General features: G+C 38.7%; 1 protein-coding gene across 2 annotated transcripts in view; it reads left to right on the top strand.

Moving 5' to 3' along the window:
* The window catches only part of LOC139941566 (uncharacterized), a 25,607-nt gene extending 5,729 nt beyond the window's left edge, over nt 1-19,878 (top strand). The window contains exons 3-13 of one of the 2 annotated variants that reach the window (XM_071938127.1): nt 6,159-6,560; nt 7,201-7,326; nt 8,009-8,191; nt 10,741-10,872; nt 12,163-12,306; nt 12,922-13,071; nt 14,007-14,165; nt 15,182-15,334; nt 16,597-16,956; nt 17,897-18,034; nt 18,613-19,878. In XM_071938127.1, coding sequence (XP_071794228.1) covers nt 6,159-6,560; nt 7,201-7,326; nt 8,009-8,191; nt 10,741-10,872; nt 12,163-12,306; nt 12,922-13,071; nt 14,007-14,165; nt 15,182-15,334; nt 16,597-16,956; nt 17,897-18,034; nt 18,613-18,749 — 2,084 coding nt within the window. In that variant the 3' untranslated portion in view covers nt 18,750-19,878. The remainder of the gene's footprint in view (nt 1-6,158; nt 6,561-7,200; nt 7,327-8,008; nt 8,192-10,740; nt 10,873-12,162; nt 12,307-12,921; nt 13,072-14,006; nt 14,166-15,181; nt 15,335-16,596; nt 16,957-17,896; nt 18,035-18,612) is intronic. The other variant, XM_071938128.1, reaches the window with a different exon arrangement.

Raw genomic sequence — 19,878 nt, 5'->3', positions numbered from 1 at the left:
GACCGCAGTCAACACTTTGCCTTCGTTTATCCGTAGCACATCTGGACGGTATTATTTGTCTTGAGACAAAACAGTTGAATTGGCTGATTAAATAATAATAATAATCCTTTTTTTTGACTGCACTGTGGGGACTTCTTTTGTTCTTAGACGTCCACCACTATTACGTAATACTCAACCCCGAATAAATAATTCAGCCCATTTAGCATATTCTCCTCTTCAAAGAATAAGTGGGCCTATGGCTATACACTGTTGAATGATACACTAATTCGACAATAAAAAAGCACAAAAATGCAGGAATAAAATTGAAAAATGTAGTTGTATTATATTATTTTAAATTGCTCTCAATATCATTAATTTAGTTTTTAAACGACATCATCAGTCTAATCCTTGCCATTACTATGGAGCGAGCTAGTCGAAGCGTTGCATTTAACAAGTGTTTAAATGCTAATAGAATGCTAATAACTGAAATACAGTGACTCGATTTCCTGATTGATTGAAAATATTTCACGCAAAGATCACGACTTGCCATTTTCGCCCAAGTAGGTCTATATCAAGGGCCATCATCATGCTGAAGTGCAATCCGAGGGAGATAATGTGCTGGGTAGCAGTGTATTTTGCACCACCCACTGTGGCTAAAACACTGGGCATAGTTATTTCATTTCATGATCGAGCTTGAGTTTCTTTTTCGCTGCACGGTCAACAGGAGCGCGTTTTTGGTGACCCCAACCAGTAATGCCCAACTGAGTCAACAATCGGTTACCGGTTGATCTGAACAGCATCGTCACCGCGGTTCAACCGAACACGCGAAAACCCTCAACCAATGACCAATGTTTCTGGTTGGGGTCGTCGAAACGCACTCCGTCAGCAAGGAGCATCGTAACACGCAACGTTTCATATACCGTAACAATGAGCTGCGTCACTAGAACTCTGGAATCAAGTTTTCCCAAGAAACTGACGCTTTTTGTAATAATTTCAGAGGTCCCCGGTTAACAGCTGGCGATGCCCAACTTTCGATTTCTCTTGAAACTCTGTACTCGATGTAAGAACTCATGTAAGAACTGTCTCGCAGCGCGTTGATCACCCAGCTCCAGGGGTCTGTCGTAATGCTCTTTATACCATTCATGTCAGCAGGCGACGCGAAGAGGTTACTGACGAAGTCGGTTATGTTATACGCAAACCACTATAATATGACATTGGGGTTGAACCGACAACGGTTATGGCGACTGACAACTATTGAGAAGTAATAAGTTTAGGAACGTTTGAAGATTTTCATGGTGTGGAAGAGTGTGACCACAAGGATTCTGCATTTGATTGGTTTAGAGTGCGGAACACACGTGGTTTCTTACTTGTTCAAAGCCGCATGTTTACACGTAGTAACCAACTATACCAAACACAGAAAGTCTACCCAAAGCAATACAACCATATACCCATAATAAACGAGCAGCTTCTAGGCACATTATTTGGGGTTCGACTCCTTCGGTGATCCCCTAACCGGTTTGGTTCCACAGTCGGAGTCGCCTGGGGATAGATAAAGCATGCTGAGTTGTAGATTTATTAGCATTCGAAGCATTCAATGTATAATGGTGAACACACTTGCAGGTACAGTCATGTGTAATTATGTTTTAAATGTTCAATATTTGCACAGACAGTGTCCGTAAAGGGTCTCAAAGCGTCGATATGCTTCATTTGTATTGTATGCTATGCCCATACTGTTGGATGAAAGTGTCATTACATCCTGACAGTTTTGTTCATTATGTCGCCCCAATCCATGCTCTACACGCTAGATGGCAAAATGTAAATAGAGATTTACACACAATGCCTACCCGCAAACATATGCCTACTCTCTCAAATGTAAAAGAGTGAAAAACACTACTCTTTAAATTCGAGTTGTCCCTCAAAATAGCTCTTTGCAAAAGAGTGGTGGTTATTTCACTCTTTTAGAGGGGTTCTACTCCAGGACAGAATCACTTAAAAAGATGCAAACTTCAATCTTAAGAGTGGACACTCGAAAAAGAGTTGTCCCTCATACATATGCCTGTTTTTTCACTCTTTTGAGTACCGGAAGATGTGACTTCCCCAAACCTATTGTCACTCACTCATATAGTTACATGGTTAGGTATAATAATTATATAGTTTCATCAGTAGCCCTGGCGGCCTCACACGTTCGTATACTATACATCACAGAAGAAGAGTCCTATAATTATAGGGATACCAACACGGTTAGTGCTAACGTGGTTAACACTATCTGCGCACATTGATGAGACGTGAACTGTAGTTATGTCTTCCTTTTTAGATTGCCTGGAACTGGTTGCCTGTACGAATAGGGAGTGACGGCCAATTTGTTTTTAAATTTGCCGCCAATCACCGTGTATTGCCGTCAATTGTCGCTGACGTATTCGCTAGCGACCGCAGACGGCCGAAACAATCAGTCATGTTCGTCGTTAAAAGTTACACATGATGAAAATATTGCGACGGCAAACATTCGTGGTGATTCCGTTCAGATTTCGTTGGAGAACGCAACCCTCATTTCCTTGACGCCCGGCCGCAATTATAAGTCGCTTGACGTTTCAATGCCGTGCGATTCCGTTTCTAGTTTTGAGGTCGTTACAATTTCGATGGTAGTTGTTGTCTGAGTGGATGACTACGAAATTTCTTAATATCGGAAAGGCCGTTGAGTCACGTCATCGTCGCCGCAACCCACCGTGCCGCCGTTCAAGCCAATCCGCTGAAGTTCGTTCCCTCCCGTCAGCGAATTTTGGTTCTGCCCATTTTGCTGTCGCTTTGCCGCCAACGTTTTGGGATTTTCACGTTCGTCATCGTTCGTTTGGTCATTGCCGCTATGTGAGCAAGCCTCTTAGCATGATGGTGTGATTACGGCTTGATTACAGTTTTGTGGTGATATAAACGTACAATTTATAGAGTGATAACTCTAATGAGCCATTTGCGCGTCAGAGGAACCGAACAAGTTCTTTTCGCCGATTGTTTCATGTTGTTTGGACGAATTTTGACACGGTGATGTTTTTTTTTAAGAATAATTTTGCTAAATTGGCTAATAATGGACGTTCTGTCGCCGAGAACCCACGACAATGCTCAATTTTGGTTTGTAATATTTAACCCTACATCTGATTATTGTTTATGCAAAAAAGCCTATACCCAAAATGACAGCCAACAACTTTCTTGAGTCTAGAACAATAATATGGCTAAATAAATGTAAATCGTTTTTTTTTTTTTTTTTTTACAACATTGGCCCACAAAGAACCCCCAAATCAGGACCTAGCATCTCAAAGTGAGAACTTCGTGAATTAGACATTTAAAAGTGAGACTTTCGTGAATTAAACTCGGACGTGACTCGTGAGTTGGGAGTGGACTCGTCACTCAGCCGGCCCCGGCCACGCGGCCCGCCCGGCCCGGATCAGTGAGTACTCAAGACTCGGACTCCCTCGTGAGGGTTGACCATTGAGACTCCGGCCACCCGCAGGAGATGTTCTTAAAGGCACTGGACACTACTGGTAATTACTCAAAATAATTATTAGCATAAAACCTTAGGCCTACTTGAAGTAGTTTTCGAGAAAGAACTAATTTTCTACGAATTTGATTTCGATACCTTATAGAATTTTACTTTGGGGTCTCGAAATCAAGCATCAGTCTGAAATGAAAGCACACTCGCAACTTCGACGACCAATTAGGCTCAAGTTTTCACAGGTTCGTTATTTTATGCAGTGAGATACACCAAGTGAGAAGACTGGTCTTCGACAATCCCCAATAGTGTCAAATGTCTTTACCGGTCCACGTTGGTTTTTCGACATGATTGTTGTTACCCGTTATACCCATTGCCCTGCGTGGATCCGGATGGAACCAAGGCCAATAATGGAGTGATCGGAACTGATAGCTTCGAGTCGAGGTCATTTTGCGACCATGGACGACCACTCTTCTCCAGTCCAAATTTGTAATCAAAGTACAACTCAACTCAATATTTATAGCAAGCCTTTTGAGTGTGACCCGTCCTTGTCAGTGTGCTCTTTATCGAGGGTTGGCGCATCAAGGATGGAAGCGACATATTATTATAATCGCATAAAACAGATTGGTTTCAATGAAAACTCAATGCGGTTCTAGTAGGATGATCGAAACATTTAAATTACCACCTTTTATGGTTGAACAAACAATAGCAACATTGGCAAACAGAAACAATAACTTCCGTCTCGACACTTGAAGACCCCACAAACCACCAATGTCTTCTTTTTAAAAATGACTCGATTGTTGCAATCTCGATACACACACACAAAGAGCCATCCATGAACTTCACTCGATTGAGACCGCATTGGCTCAAAAGTTCGGTGTAGTATGTAAGGCCGGCGAGAGAGGGCGCTATTCAAATTGATTGCCAAAAAGTGTGGTAAACTTGTTGAGAGTGTGAAGAAAGATTGTTTTTGTGCAGGAACCCTTCTTCTCAGGTAAGAAAAAAATCTGTGGTTTTGGAGTTAATTAACGGCGGATAAATTGGTGGCGACGTGCGGAAGATTATCCTTTACTAACTCGGACTATTCCTGTTGCCAGTGTTGGACATGTGTCAGAACTCTTACTTATTTTAAGAAACCCGGCTCTCCCAAAGAAAGTGCAGTGGTGGTGCTGGCATTGGCTGGTGGTTTTACCTTTCTATTATGACCTATTGAATTTTGTTCTTCCTAAAAAAGTCGTATTCATATCCTATTTTAGTTTTGACATGATGTATAAATCGGGGCACCTTGCTTGGTCTTTTGGAACCACACACACCCCTCCATCATCAATCCAAGTCATGAACTGAACTCTCACTCTGAAGTGGTCAGTCTGGTGTGGGGAAAGGATCCCAGTTCTAAACTAGGCTTTGTCAAGTTTTGGCATGTTTGGCCAGGCCTTTATACATTAGCCAATTAATTGTAACCCATCCATCATGTCTATCCATGGGTATTTTTTTTTACTGCATCTTTTTTAGGGAGCGTTTTTAAATCTTCTAAGTTCTAATGCAAAAATCTTTGCTTTGTTGTGAGAAGAAGAATTACACTTTTTCTTGACTCACGACTTGAGTTTAATTTCCCAGGTTGATATTTAATTTGAACCTGATTTGTTCAACGCTTTTTGGTCCCCAAGCGCTGAACCGCAGGTAGGTACCAGTCTATTGCATTGATGAACTGCCAAGCCGCGGCCTAGTTTGACTAAACCATTCTGTGAAAGGGGTGTAAAGCAGTGCTTTCTTGCTATATGAATGAACGTCAGGCATTGTAAACAGACAGCCCATTGAACTTTTAACATGTTTAAGACAAAATACTTTAAAAATCTGTTGAACTTCTACCTTGACCCGATAATGTTTTGATACTTGGATTAAATGCAACTACTTTTGATGAGTTGAATTATGAAGTCTACTTCTGCAAACTAGATGGTTCTTTCCGCTATCGTCCCCGCAAACGTGGAGACAATATCACTCCTAGAACTATGAGAATCTTTCCACTATCGTCTCCATGAACATGGAGACAAATTAATACTCCAGTTCTAGAACTATGAGGTTCTTTCCACTATCGTAGCGGAATGCACCTCATACTTCTCGGACTATGAGATTCTTCCTGCTGTCGTCTCCATCGAACCGTGCAGTTCTAGGAGTAGATTGTGGCATCAGTAATGGTTATAACCAAGCTGCATACGGTTGTTACTTTCAATGCAGTTTTCATTTAGAATTCTAAGCTCCTTTAAGAATTTGATACTTTTTTTCATATTAATAGCAGCATTTGGTAGAGTGCCTGCATGCTAATCCGGAGGTTGCAGTTTCAAATAAGGGCATCCCAAAGCGCTTCACACTATTACCCCTGGTCACTTGGCCTTAAATCTTTCCTCAAATCATCTCAGCTCCCTGGGGAGTAGCCTATACAGCCTTGTGCAACAAATGCGCTACTCGGCTAAATCAATCACAACAACCATCTCTGCCCTGACAGGTACCCATTTACCCCTGGGTGGAGAGAAGCATTATGGTTAAACGTCCTGCTCAAGGACACTAGTATCACAACCAGGATCAAACACCAGAGCTTGAATCCGGCGCTCTTAACCGCTTAGCCATACAAGCCATGAATGTCATAAAAATGTCTATGATGTTGAGCCACAACAAATTTATGATTTTATACATTTTCAATCAGAAGGTACCTGCGAGCCCATATCTGTGAAGACCTGCACGTCCCCTGACGTCCGCCACACGCACACCAGTCTCCCGATCACCATAAAGGATGGCATCAGCTCTTTTGATGGCGTCACCACGTTCAAAAGTCAGAAGAAGGCCCTCCGAAAGACACGTCCCTATGTGTCCCTCCTGCGCAAGGGAAAGGATTGTAAGAAGTTCCTGAAGCCTTTCGCCTGCGCGGTTTACGTACCAGCTTGTGATGACTCCGAGGAGATGAGGACTATTCCACCCTGTAGGGAGCTGTGCTACCAGGCCCAGACAAACTGCAGGGAGGGATTCCAAGATCTGGGCGTTGAGTGGCCGAGTGAGTTTAACTGTCAGCTCTTCCCTATGTCCACTGAAGATCCTCAGTGTGTTTCAGGTAAGGTTTAAATCTAAGTTAAGGTTTAAGGTTACAGTCTAAAAAATATTTAAAAAAAAAACTTAAAAAAACCCCAATCTTTTCACTATTTTTTATTTGTGTCGTGATCAAAAATTAGTCGTTTGCGGACCCAGGTAATCGTTTTTGTGTTTTTGAAAACAAGTTACTAACCATTTTTTAAATTTTGTATTTTTTAAGATATATTTCATAAAAACATGAAGATAAAACCATCGGGCCTATGGGATGGAATTTTTTATCTGGAAAGACTGGACAGTTTTTTATCGCCAACACGATCGTGACCAGGGCCCAGTTTCATGGCTCTGCTTACTACAGAATTCTGCGCTTACGTAAACCCTTGTACTAAAGTTGTAGCACAAAATCCTATGATACATAAGCGCTGAATTCTGTAGTAAGCATAGCCATGAAATTGGACACTGCTAACCACTGAATTCTGCGCTTACAATCATCATTCTCAGCTTTTGTGCAAGCGCCAAATTTCTGTGTTATCTGTATTTTGAAGCACAGAAAGCTTACTAACAAGCCAAAATTCCCTACTAACTTCAAAATTGATCTATCCGTATCCCTTGTTAAAAGACAACAAAAAGTTACCTAGTTTTTGTTTATGTGTGTTCCTTTTCAGCTTACAGTATTTCAGAGAAGGATGTTAAAGTAGTGGATTCACAAATAAGGGTAGAGGTGTCTTGCAACTATGAGGTTAAACCACAGGAGCAACCCAAGTGGATCAAGAATGAAAGGCCTGTTGAGGGTGAGGATAAATTTTTTTTAGGTTTTCAATTCACTTGGAGTTATTATGATAAGACCCAAGATTACAGGTGTTCATGTTTCAATTCAAATTTCAATTCATTTGGGTGTATAATTTTTTTCTCTCAAGTTTACAGGGCAGCAATAAAAAAGACAGATATTGACACGCTCACATTCTAAAAAAAAAAGACCAAAGTGTTTAATTTAAGATGGAAAAACAATTAGACCACAACGAAGGGACATCTTTATGAGGAAAATGTTAATTTTTTTCAGGAATTTTGCATTCTGTTTCTTTTGCTCTAACAAAAAACGTAGAAAATTCCGTTATTACCCCCCTCCAGCCCTAAAAAATAAATAAAATTATAAATCACATTCATAAAAAATGAAGATAAAAACCATAAAATAACGCCCCAGATTAAAGAGTGGGGCTTTTGAAACCAAAGATAACAGTTAATATTGGGCCAGAGCCTATCACATAAAAAAATAAAGTAAAAATATTACAGAGTATTTTTATATAGGTCACTGCGCACTATACATGTAAATGTCTGTATTATTATTCATGCTTGCAAGTTTTCAAGGTTGATGTTTTCTCACTTTGCGCTCAGAGTTCAGTTTTTTTTTACTCAACTCAACTCTTTACATCACATTCCTGAAATTAATATCCAGTCTTGTGTTTTGCTGCACAGAAATCAATAGGCGGTATAGAACAGAAGTGGTAAACGGTCGGACAGCGACCCTTGTCATCGAGGGCTACACGGATTTGGCTGATGCAGGCGTCTACTCTTGTTTAGTGGAGAGTGACTATTTTGGAAAGTCTGTTGAATTGAAGGACATCGAACAAAGTGCTTTAGAAGTGTTGCCTCCAATAGGTTTGTGGATTTATTTATTTATTTATTTATTCACTTATAAGCCTTAAACATTAATGGGAAGCTCCAGTAAAGACACTGGACACCTTTGATAATTGTCGAAGACCAGTCTTTTAACTTGGTGTATCTCAACATATGCACAAAATCACAAACCTGTGAAAATTTGAACTCAATTGGTCATCAAAGTTGTGAGATAATAATGGAAAAAAAACACCCTTGTGACACAAATTTGCGTGCTTTCAGATGCTTGATTTCGGGACCTCAAATCTAATCTGAGGTAATTTGAGGTCATTAAATCAAATTTCTGGCTGCTTATATATTGTAGTGGAAAATTACAAAAACTGCGTTACTTCAGATGAAGCCGTTTTATACTATTGGTCATTACCAAGTAAGTTGTTATGCTAAAAAATATTTTTAGTAATTACCAATAGTGTCCAGTGCCTTTAAAGAGTTTCTGCGTTTGGCAACAAAAATTTGGAATGTGTTGTTTTTACTCATTGATTTACTTAGGTCATTAAACTTACAAATTAGCAGCATCAGCCTGGAGCAGTTGGCAGCCCCACTGGTTTGTCACCTACTCCTGGGGTTAAAACAGAGTTAGCCCCTTCACAGTCTGTAAGAATGTAGGCATGGGTATCGTCTACTAGGAGCCTGGCTGGTAGAGCAGAATGCACAACCTTCCAATCTTCTATGATCCAGTGACTCGCTCAAGGGCATAAGTGTCACGAACCAGATTCAAACCCACACTCTGTTGCTGACAACAATAGAACTTGGGTCTGGGTATGTAGACCTCTCTGCCATGCACGCCACAACGCCACAATAAATTGATGAGATGACCATAAAAAAAAACCAATTGATGAATTTAATTTTCCGTTGAACTTATTGATCAAGTGTTTGGTGTATTACTGAAGTGATCAACCAGTAGATTGATTGATTGATTGATGAAATAATCGAATTGGTGGAGCATTTGATTTATTGATTTATAAACTATTCCGTCAATCAATCGCTCTTAACTGATTAGGAAGACTAATTCATGAGTGGAATCAGAATCTGAGAACTGTATCTGACAGAAATATTTCTCAGATTTAAAATTTTTGGATAAAAACTTTTTTTTTTTGATATGTAGTTTTCTGATTATTTATTATTTATTTTCCGGTAGTTTATTTATGATTGTGTGTTGACAATTTTTCCTGTAGTGCATGTATGCATTATAACGAATTTCCTCCATGGTAGGACCAATAAAAATTAATATTTTTCTCCACAAGACGATCAGAGCATACAGATTGAAACGTCGAGTTGAAACCAATGGTTCTTTTCAGAACCACCCCAACTCATTAGAGATAGTCATTACATGGTGTTACCGCAAACCTTTCTATATCGTATTTCCATCATGCAAAGTTTCAAATCCTACTTAATAAAATTGAATTGAATTGAATAGAATAGGCCTATAACAACATTACTTCAAAGTGACATAATTAAATATTTTAGATTTTATGCTAGCTGATGAACTTCTAACCAAGAAAGTTATTATGGCCATTATTATTTTTGTATTAAGAATGATTAATCCATTTCCCTTTTCTCTCTTTGGCGAGGTATCTCTTTAGATAGTGTGGCTCTTTTTGCTATTTAGGTGTACTTTTTAAATCTTTATTTTGGTCATATTTGCTTAAAGGAACACGTTGCCTTGGATCGGACGAGTTGGTCAAAACAAAAGCGTTTGTAACCGTTTTTTATAAAATGCATATGGTTGGAAAGACGTTTTAAAAGTAGAATACAATGATCCACACAAGTTTGCCTCGAAATTGCGTGGTTTTCCTTCTACTGTGCGAACTAACATGGTCGGCCATTTATGGGAGTCAAAATTTTGACCCCCATAAATGGCCGACGTGTTAGTCGACGAAGTAAAAGGAAAACCACGCAATTTCGAGGCATGTTTGTGTGGATCATTGTATTCTACTTTTACAACATCTTTCTACCCATATGCATTTTATAAAAAACGGTTACAAACGCTTTTCAAAGACCAACTCGATCGATCCAAGGCAACGTGTTCCTTTAAACACAGTGGACACAAATGGTAATTGTCAAAGACTAGTCTTCACAGTTGGTGTATCTCAACATATATGCATAAAATAACAAACCTGTCAAAATTTGAGCTCAATCGGTAGTTGAAGTCGCGAGATAAAAATGAAAGAAAAAAACACTCTTGTCACACAAAGTTGTGTGCTTTCAGATGCTTGATTTTGAGACCTCAAGCTCTAAATGTGAGGTCTCAAAATCAAATTCGGGGAAAATTACTTCTTTCTCGAAGAGATACATTACTTCAGAGGGAGCCGTTTCTCATATGTTTTATACTATCAACCTCTCCCCATTACTCGTAATCAAGTAAGGTTTTATGATAATAATTATTTTTAGTAATTATATGTACCAATAGTTTCCACTGCCTTTAACGATTGTAATACCTCTGTCATTTGGCCTTCCGGTCTTAAAGTTAGTAAATTTTAATAAATTCAAAATTCCTTTTAAAGCATCATGATTGTATCTTTCGCTTTCAGAACCACCAAGTTGTGAGGCATACCAGGTTCCGTGCCCATCTGGTGACTGTGTACCTTTCAGTGCATTGTGTGATGGTGTACAGGATTGCCCCAGTGGACTGGATGAAATGGACTGCACAGTGGTAGACGAAGGTAAGTTTAGTATAATAAGTGTTGCAATTAAACTTTGATCAATACTTAAAGGCATGGGACACCTTTAGTAATTGCCAAAGACCAGTATTCGCACTTGGTGTAGCCAAAACATGCATATAAAATTAAATAACCAACCTGTGAAAATTTGGGTCAAATTGGTCATTGAAGTTGCGAGAAAAATATGAAAGACAAAACAAAACCTGTGTTATGATGCACAACTTTGTGTGCTTTCAGTATGCATAATTAAAGGCTTCCGCTGAAGGCTTTTGTTATTTGAGTGAGAAATTACCTCCTTCTCAAAAACTATGATATTTCACAATGTGTTATACTATCAGCAGCTCTTCATTTTGGTTACCAAGTAATTTTTTATGCTACCAATTATTTTGAGTAATTACCAACAGTGTCCAGTGCCTTTAAAGGAACACATTGCCTTGGATCGAACGAGTTGGTCTATAGACAGCATTTGTAACCATTTGCTTTGAAATGCATATGGTTAGAAAGATGTTTTAAAAGTAGAATACAATGACCCACACAAATTTGCCTCGAAATTGCATGGTTTTCCTTTTTACTTTGCGAACTAACACGGTTGGTTATTCATGGGAGTACAATGGCCGACCGTGTTGGTCGACATGGTAAAAGAAAACCGTGCAATTTCGAGGCATGTTTGTGTACATTCTACTTTTACAACATCTTTCTACCCACATGCATTTTAAAACAGTTTGTAGATTAGCTTCCTCTTGTATGCCAAGCTTTTATGTGTGTCAAGATAACCAAGAGTTCTGTTCATCCACAAGTTTGAGAACTGTCAAAATGTTTTACTGGAAATGTTCCTTTCAAAGAAAAAGGAAAACCTGAAAGTAAGACTTGACATCCATTTCTTTCCGGACACCTTTTGTAATCATCTAAGAATTTTCCCCAACTGACTTTCATGCCATCATTAAACATGTTAAACCAATGGAATGCTTGCCCAAAATGAGGCGTGATTTCCAAATATGGGCTTAGCCAATAAGCAATTTCAAGTTATAATTTTGTTTTCAATATTAGTTTGAACAAGTTATTTGTAATTTAAAAAATCGATAAAATTGTTTTGATGACAAACTACTATGGGTAAGTTGTATTTTTTTTTTTTTTTAAAGAGCTTTGTATATAATAGACTATATGTTTTTTCTAAGTAAAGTTGAGTCTTTGTTTGAGTTTATTTCATATTTATTTTTTTATTTGATGAAACTTTTGTGAGATATATTCCGGGGAGTATTTTTCAGTACAGTGCACTTTGCTTGTCTCTCATAGGTGCCGTACCCACTGGAGAGTGCCCCCCGTACACCGTCGCATGCCCAATGAATCCTGACATATGTATCTCGCCATCAGCTTTTTGCGATGGCAATGAGGATTGCCCAAGCGGAATGGACGAAATGATGAACTGCACTGATACTGGTGAGATACCAATTGAGTTAGGACTTGCCTTAAAAGATTTTGGTATTTTTTGTACGTCAAAAAAACCCAAACTCATACACAGTTTAAAGACAATGATGGTAGAAAGCTTCCCTTAAAATATAACTTACTGAGCTGCTGTATTTTTTGAGAAATGACTAAAAAAAATCACAAAAATGGTTTTTGTCTCAGTGAGACAAAAGATATTTTAGCATTATGTACAATGGATTTGTGCGACTCACCTGAAAAATATTGTTCTGCAATTTAATGTTTTTTCTTCAAAAATTTGACAACTAATGAAGCTGAAACTTTTACAGGTGAATTATATTACATACATCTCCATTCACAGTGAAAATATATTCATCCCGTTGCCAAGCGCTTGATCAACAAAAGGTATCAAAACCCTTAAACGGGATGGTTGGTACACATTTTTTGTCAAGACTAAATTTTGAGGGTTTAATTGAAAAGACCAAAGGGCTCGTAGCTCAAAATAATTCATGGATCAGGATCTTGGTGCTGAAGTATTGTCCAGGTCCACTACATAACCCAGCAACCTACATGACCTAGGGTTAAACATGTATTCACGATGCTGATTTGATTTGAACTGGTCTCTCATAGGCTCCGTACTTACTGGAGAGTGCCCCCTATACACCGTCGCATGCCCAATGAATCCTGACATATGTATCTCGCCATCGGCTTTTTGCGATGGCAATGAGGATTGCCCAAGCGGGATGGACGAAATGATGGACTGCACTGATACTGGTGATGGTGAGCTACCAATTGAGTTAGGACTTGCCCTAAAAAGGTTTTGGTATTTTGTGTACGTCTAATAAACCCAAACTTACACAGTTTAAAGAAAATGATGGTAGAAAGCTTCCCTTAAAATATAACTGACTGATGAGGTGCTGTAGTTTTTGAAAAATGAGTAAAACAAAATCACAGAAATATATTTTGTCTCATTGAGACAAAAGATATTTTAGCATGTACAATGGATTTGTGCAAATCTCCTGAAAAATATTGCTCTATAGTTTAATGTTTTTTTGTTCAAAAATTTGACAACTAATGGAGCTTAAAGGCAGTGGACACTATTGGTAACTCCTCAAAATAATAATCAGCAAAAAACCTCACTTGGTAATGAGTAATGGGGAGAGATCGATAAAATAAAACATTGTGAGAAACAGCTCCCTCTGAAGTGAAGTAGTTTTCGAGAAAGAACGCAAATTTGATTTCGAGACCTCAAGTTTAGAACTTGAGGTCTCGAAATCAGTGTGGCAAGGGTGTTTTTTTCTGTCATAGTTATCTCGCAACTTCGACAACCAATCAAGCTCAAATTTTCACAGGTTTGTTATTTTATGCATAAGTTGAGATACACCAAATGAGAAAACTGGTCTTTGACATTTACCAATAGTGTCCATTGTTTAAACTTTTACAGGTGAATTATATTACATACATCTTCATCCCATTGTCAAGCGCTTGATCAACAAAAGGTATCAAACCCCTTAAACAGGATGGTTAGGACACATTTTTTTTCAAGACTAAATTTTGAGGGGTTTTATTGACAAGACCCAAGGGCTTATAGCTCAAAATAATTCTTGGATCAGGATCTTGGTGCTAAAGTATCGTCTAGTTCCGCTACATGACCCAACAACTTGTTTTTTTCAAGGGTTATATTCACTACGCTGATTTGAACTGGTTTCTCATAGGCTCCATACCTACTCTCATGACTGGCGAGTGCCCACCGTACACCATCGCATGCCCAATAAATCCTGACATATGTGTCCCTCTGACGGCTTTTTGTGATGGCAAAGAGGATTGCCCAAGCGGGATGGACGAAATGATGAACTGCACTGACACTGATACTGGTGAGATAATATTTTGAGTTGGGACTTGCTTTAAAAGCACTGGGGTCGATTTCACAAAGAGTAAGGACTCGTCTTATCGCGAGTTAGGACGAGTAATAACTTAGCATTAATCTTAAGGTCTGCATGCTACAGTGCAGGGTTGGGACTCGTCCTAAGTCCTAAGATACGTCTTAAGTAAGGGAGAGTTTTGTGAAATCGACGGCAGGACACTAATTGGAAATTAGTCAAAATAATCGTAAAAAAAAAAAATGTAGAGCTGTTGGTAGTAGAAAGCATTGTGAGGAAGGGCTCCCTCTGAAGAAACAAAGTTTTTGAGAAAGAAGTTATTTTTCAATTTAAAATATTTGAAATGATTTTGAGACCTCAGCTGAAGTCTTGAATTCAAGCATTTGAAAAGCACACAACTTGTGCGTCAAGGGTGTATTTTCTTCCATTATTCTCTTGCAACTGCGAAGACCAATTGAGTTCAAATTTTTACTGGTTTATTATTTTATGCATTATATGTTATATGTTGAGATACATCAAGTGAGAAGACTGGTCTTTGACAATTACCAGAGGTGTCCAGTGCCTTTAAAGAGATTGTGTTTTGTGTTTTTTCGTGTTTCTGATCAGCAGAGTGTGGGTTCGAATTCCCAGCCGTGACACTTGTGTCCTTAAGCAAGACACTTAACCGTTGCTTCGACCTTCAGATTGGACGTAAAGCCGTTGGTCCCATGTGCTGTGTGCAATACATCGCCCTGGTGTTCCTGGTTTTATTGGCAGCACATTGCGCCACAGCACCTTGTAAACCACTACATGGCGCTAAGGATTAGGTCTTATATCTCAAACTTCATCCCACTCATTCTAGTACTACATGTAATCCTTTGGCAAAAGACGCGTTATAAATACGGTTATTATTACTATTACTAATTAAAGTGCAAAATAACCCCCAAACAGGCAAAGATTTATATCATAACCCTGCAACTATTTTTGTTGATTAGTTTTTCACTACGCTGATTTGAACTGGTTTCTCATAGGCTCCATACCTACTGGCATGACTGGCGAGTGCCCCCCGTACACCGTCGCATGCCCAATGAATCCTGACATATGTATCTCGCCATCGGATTTTTGCAATGGCAATGAGGATTGCCCAAGCGGGATGGACGAAATGATGAACTGCACTGATACTGGTGAGATGGTATTTTGAGTTGGGACTTGCTATAAAGGCAGTGGACACTATTGGTATTTACAACAATAACTGTTAGCAAATAAAATTGCATGGTACCGAGCAATGGAGAGCTGTTGATAGTATAAAACATTGTGATAAAAAGCTTCCTCTGAAGTAGCAAAGTTTTCAAGAAAGACATGAATTTGATTTCGAGATCTCAGAATTATATTTTGAGGTCCTGAAATCAAACATATGAAAGCACACAACTTTGTGCGACATAGGTGTTTTTTCTCGTATTATTATCTTGCAACTTCAGTGACCAATTGAGCTCACATTTTTATATTATATTAAGATACACCAAGCGAGAAGAGTGGTCTTTGACAATAACCAAAGGTGTCCAGTGTCTTTAAGACTACCTTTGAAAAGATAGTACACATTAATTTTTAAGGCTCAAATTTGAGGGATTTATGAGAATATGGTCAGGGCTTTTCTGTCGGGCTTAAATTTCAAAGATTTTGTGACAGTTTTTATTGCACTTGTTTTAATTTTTTTTTATTTAGCCTTCAAGAAAGACTCTTCTATGGTCGAAATGTCAGGCCATAAAAATAATCACTTTGCATTTAAACCATATGAAAATTCCTCAAAATAAAAAGAAAGTAAAGTTTTCCGTGATTCATGAATTCATAGGATACCTTTCCTTGTCTGTGCCCTTCAGACATGCCTTTCCTACCCGTTGGGTGATAATTGTATACCAATGTCTGCAGTCTGTTACTGGATCTCAGACTGTAGGAGCATGATGGGTGAAGTGAACTCAAAGCGTTACAATTAAGGAACAAGCACTGGCTAAAAGAGCGGCTCGGTATGTGGCTTATTTGTAAGTACAAGAAAAACATCGCACAGCATGAATTTATCAAATACACACTGACGAGTGGGCCACTTCATATTCAATTCATAACCAAATAAGCTGCCTGTGTAAAACTAGACACTGGTGTTACCAATCCTGTGAGTACCATTAAAGCCTGGTTAAAGCCCGATTCATACTTCCTGGGAATGCGATGTGAAGCGAATGTTGATGCCACAAGTTCGCAACAAACAATTTTGCAGCAGGTCAACTCTGCTCAACTCACTTGCGAATCTAACTGCGAAAGGAGATTTGTGACTTCGAATGTACAATAATTTTGATTATTATTAGCAGGAAGTATGAACCTTAGTGGGATTAACTGTCCAACATGATATTTTGGACCGGTCCATTTTGTTTACCCTGTTAAATTTGTGTTTTTACAGAACCTATGTGTGAACCGATCACCGTCCCCGAATGCTCAGTCGGGCTCGACTACACCACGGCAATGACCAACTATCCGCTCGGATTGTCAAACAGCGACAAGCAATCTGTGCTCAGCTCCCTGTCCGTCATTTTCGAAAGCACCTGCGGCAGGTTCTTCCGCCCCTTCATGTGCTCCGCCTTTTTGCCCCCGTGTCGGGAAAGGGTTGTACTGCCGTGTCGAGAGCTGTGTTTTCTCGCAGTTAAGAAGTGCGTTGAAACGTTTGATGGGGTCCTCTCGGCAGAAGACCTGATGGCCTCTGGAGGGTCTGGCGGTAACTGTGACATGATGCCGAGTGAAGCTGACGGCCAGTGCTACAACGGTGAGCTTTATTTTGTGTCCTTGATTTTTTATTCTTGCCGACAGGCTTTTTTCTTTCTTTTTTTCTCCACTTTTGACTTTTGGGGGAGAGGTTCTTCAAATGCCTTTTTCTTTAAGGTAGAGTATACTTTTTATTTTTGGAATCCTTTGATTGTATTAATTATACAATCAAACTTACCTGTAAAAATTATAAAAGTTGGGCATGATTTTTGAGATATTGCCAAAAAATCTGGATCGGTTATGTCAACGCAGAAAGACTAAGCCGTAATCGGAATACACAATCTGAGACACGTATCCGACAGTGAACCTTCTCAGATTCAAATTTGGTGTATAAAAACTTGTATCTTTTTTTTAAACCACATTATTTCAAAGTGAAACATGTGAAATGATTTTTTAAAAATTCTTTATACTATTTTTTTCTGCTGTACTTCAAACATTGTCCTTAATTTTAAGAGTGATCACCAAGCGTTTACTTTGCCTATAAAGGTTTCAAAGTGTAGTAGTAGGTTCACGTTAAGCAGAAATGCTTTTGTGCACGAACTTAAAACCAGACGGTGAGGCAGGTCGGTGCAGGGCAAAAAGACAAGGGTACCCAACCATAAATAAAAATCATACAATTTGAATAATTTTAACGCCCGTTTCAGACAGGCACGCCAGAGTCGCGCCGAATCAAATAGATAAGAAGCGACTCTAGGTGGACCCAAAATTTTTGCTTTTAAACAGGCGAACTTAGCATAACATTTACATTGGCTCAGCTCGAAATCTGGAACTAAGGTGCTCCAGAGTCATTCCGAACGACTGCAACATCTTTCAGTCAAACACTCGAACTGTTTCAGGCGCCAAACTTTTAAAGTACCTTATTCAGAATTTGGTTTGGCGTCGACTCTGGAGCGCCCGTCTGAAATGGGTGTTGAGCAAAATATTTGTTATCTTGTCTTCAGTGGAAGTGGTTTCGATTGGCGAAGTAATGGGGAGTGGCTCTGAGGACGGGATAGGGATAAGTGTAGAATGCACCTACAATCTGATGCCCGGTATGCAACCAGTGTGGACAGATCCCAGTGGAAACGAAATCAAAACAGGTACATGTACAGGTGTTTTTTATTCACATTAAATATTATTATTATATTCTGCATATTATTTGGTTTGGGGTAACACCATGTGTGTATCTACTTGCCAGGTAGATTTAGGTCTTTAGAGCTTGAGAGAATTATAGATTTTTTTTAATGGTCTCAACATTTCGACTAGCTTGCTCTAGTTATCGTCAGGAGACTCACCTGCAGCTGATTTCACAAAACTTTAGGCAACTGCGTTAGTCCATTTGCGCAACGTTTATGGCGCAAATTGCTTAAAGTTTCTTGAAATACTTATACACAGAGGAAAGCTAACAAAAGAAAGGGTTATAAACCACAGAATAGGTAAAACAATACAAACAGTAAGGAAGCATCGCTGTTTGGATTTTAAGTGTTGACAAAATAGCAAAAGGTTGAGACCAATTTACAAAGTCGCTCTGCAGCCCCTCGAAGAAAACATCTTCATTTCAGAGGGAAATATTTCTCAGAGAAAAGCTTTGAGACTAAAATGAAACAATAATGTTTCGTATTCATCTGAATCCTGTGTAATCCCTTTAATTTTGAATCAAACCTTTTCATACCCTTAGGAAGTAGAAAGCGTGTGAAGACTGTCAATATAACCGAAACGGTGACTGCCTTGATGATTGACAACTTCTCAGCCAAACGTTTTGGGGGCACGTACACCTGCAGTGCGGATGGCTTCTCCGCTACAGTGGAGCTGTAAATCGTCAGACCACAAACTATTTTGTTTATTTTATTTTTTATTAAGATACAGTTTTCTTCATGGTCTCTGTGAATTATTTTAAAAAGCTAAGATGCAAGTAGATTGCCCTGGCTCAACCACTATAACTACTGCCACATTGTACTGCATAAAGTCAGTTATAAAAATTGTAGACAAATTGTATTTGTATCAATAAGTAGTTTCATAAACATTGTAAGAGTATTTTTAACACTGTTATCTGTATAATTAATCTCACATTAAAATTGCAGTTGATATTTTATAGCAAGGGAAAACACATTGAACTGAAGTTTTTTTCATTCTCTAAAAAGGGCCAACAATATGGGCTCATTTTCATAAAGCTTCTAACAGAAAATGTTGCTTTAATACATGTACATGCTTTAATACATGTCAATAGCAAATACATGTACATGTATGAGCAGGATGAGGATACCAGTAAAAAAAAAAAAAGTTACATGATTTTTTGGCTGGTAACCTAAATATGGTAAGTATTTTGCTGTGCTTGGTTACTTTTTGTGCTTACATGTATACCCGTATACACGTAGCTCTGTGAAATTTTGCCCCGGTTACATACTTGGTATGCGACTTTCATTGTTAAAATCTTAATATCTTCATTTGTACGTGTCGATGAGCAACTTTGAAGGGACATCACGGCCAAGACTGCCTAAGCACAAAAAGAAGCCACGCACAATAAAATGTTGCTTACCAGAAAAAGGGTACCAGCCAAACTACCATGTTACATGTTACATGTACTGTACAATTTGTGACTGGTATGGATCCTGCTCATTTTTCGCCAAGCAGACAAATTGTAAAGCACTATTTTCTGCCTTAAAAGGTCTCTATGAAAGTGGGCCCAGGTCTCTATGGCTACTAAACACACCAAATGTTAAGACTCAAAGACTGATTTGTCAGTTCATTGTTACAGATTTTGGGGATTTTTTTTTTTATGTTTGAGGTTTTAATTGAAAAAGAACAATTCAGGTTTTAAGGTCAAGAATGGTTTGTTCAAAATGCCAGCTTAAGAACGCTGTAAATGTAGATTTTGTATTTTTAATAATTTGATTGGTACACTGTAATATTACTAAATAAAATACAGCAAAGAAATGTTATCGGA

The sequence above is a fragment of the Asterias amurensis genome, chromosome 9 (genome assembly GCF_032118995.1).
Source record: "Asterias amurensis chromosome 9, ASM3211899v1".
NCBI classification, from domain to species: Eukaryota; Metazoa; Echinodermata; class Asteroidea; order Forcipulatida; family Asteriidae; genus Asterias; species Asterias amurensis.
The sequence above is the reverse complement of the archived record's forward strand: the minus strand, read 5'-3'. Positions and strand labels throughout refer to the sequence as shown.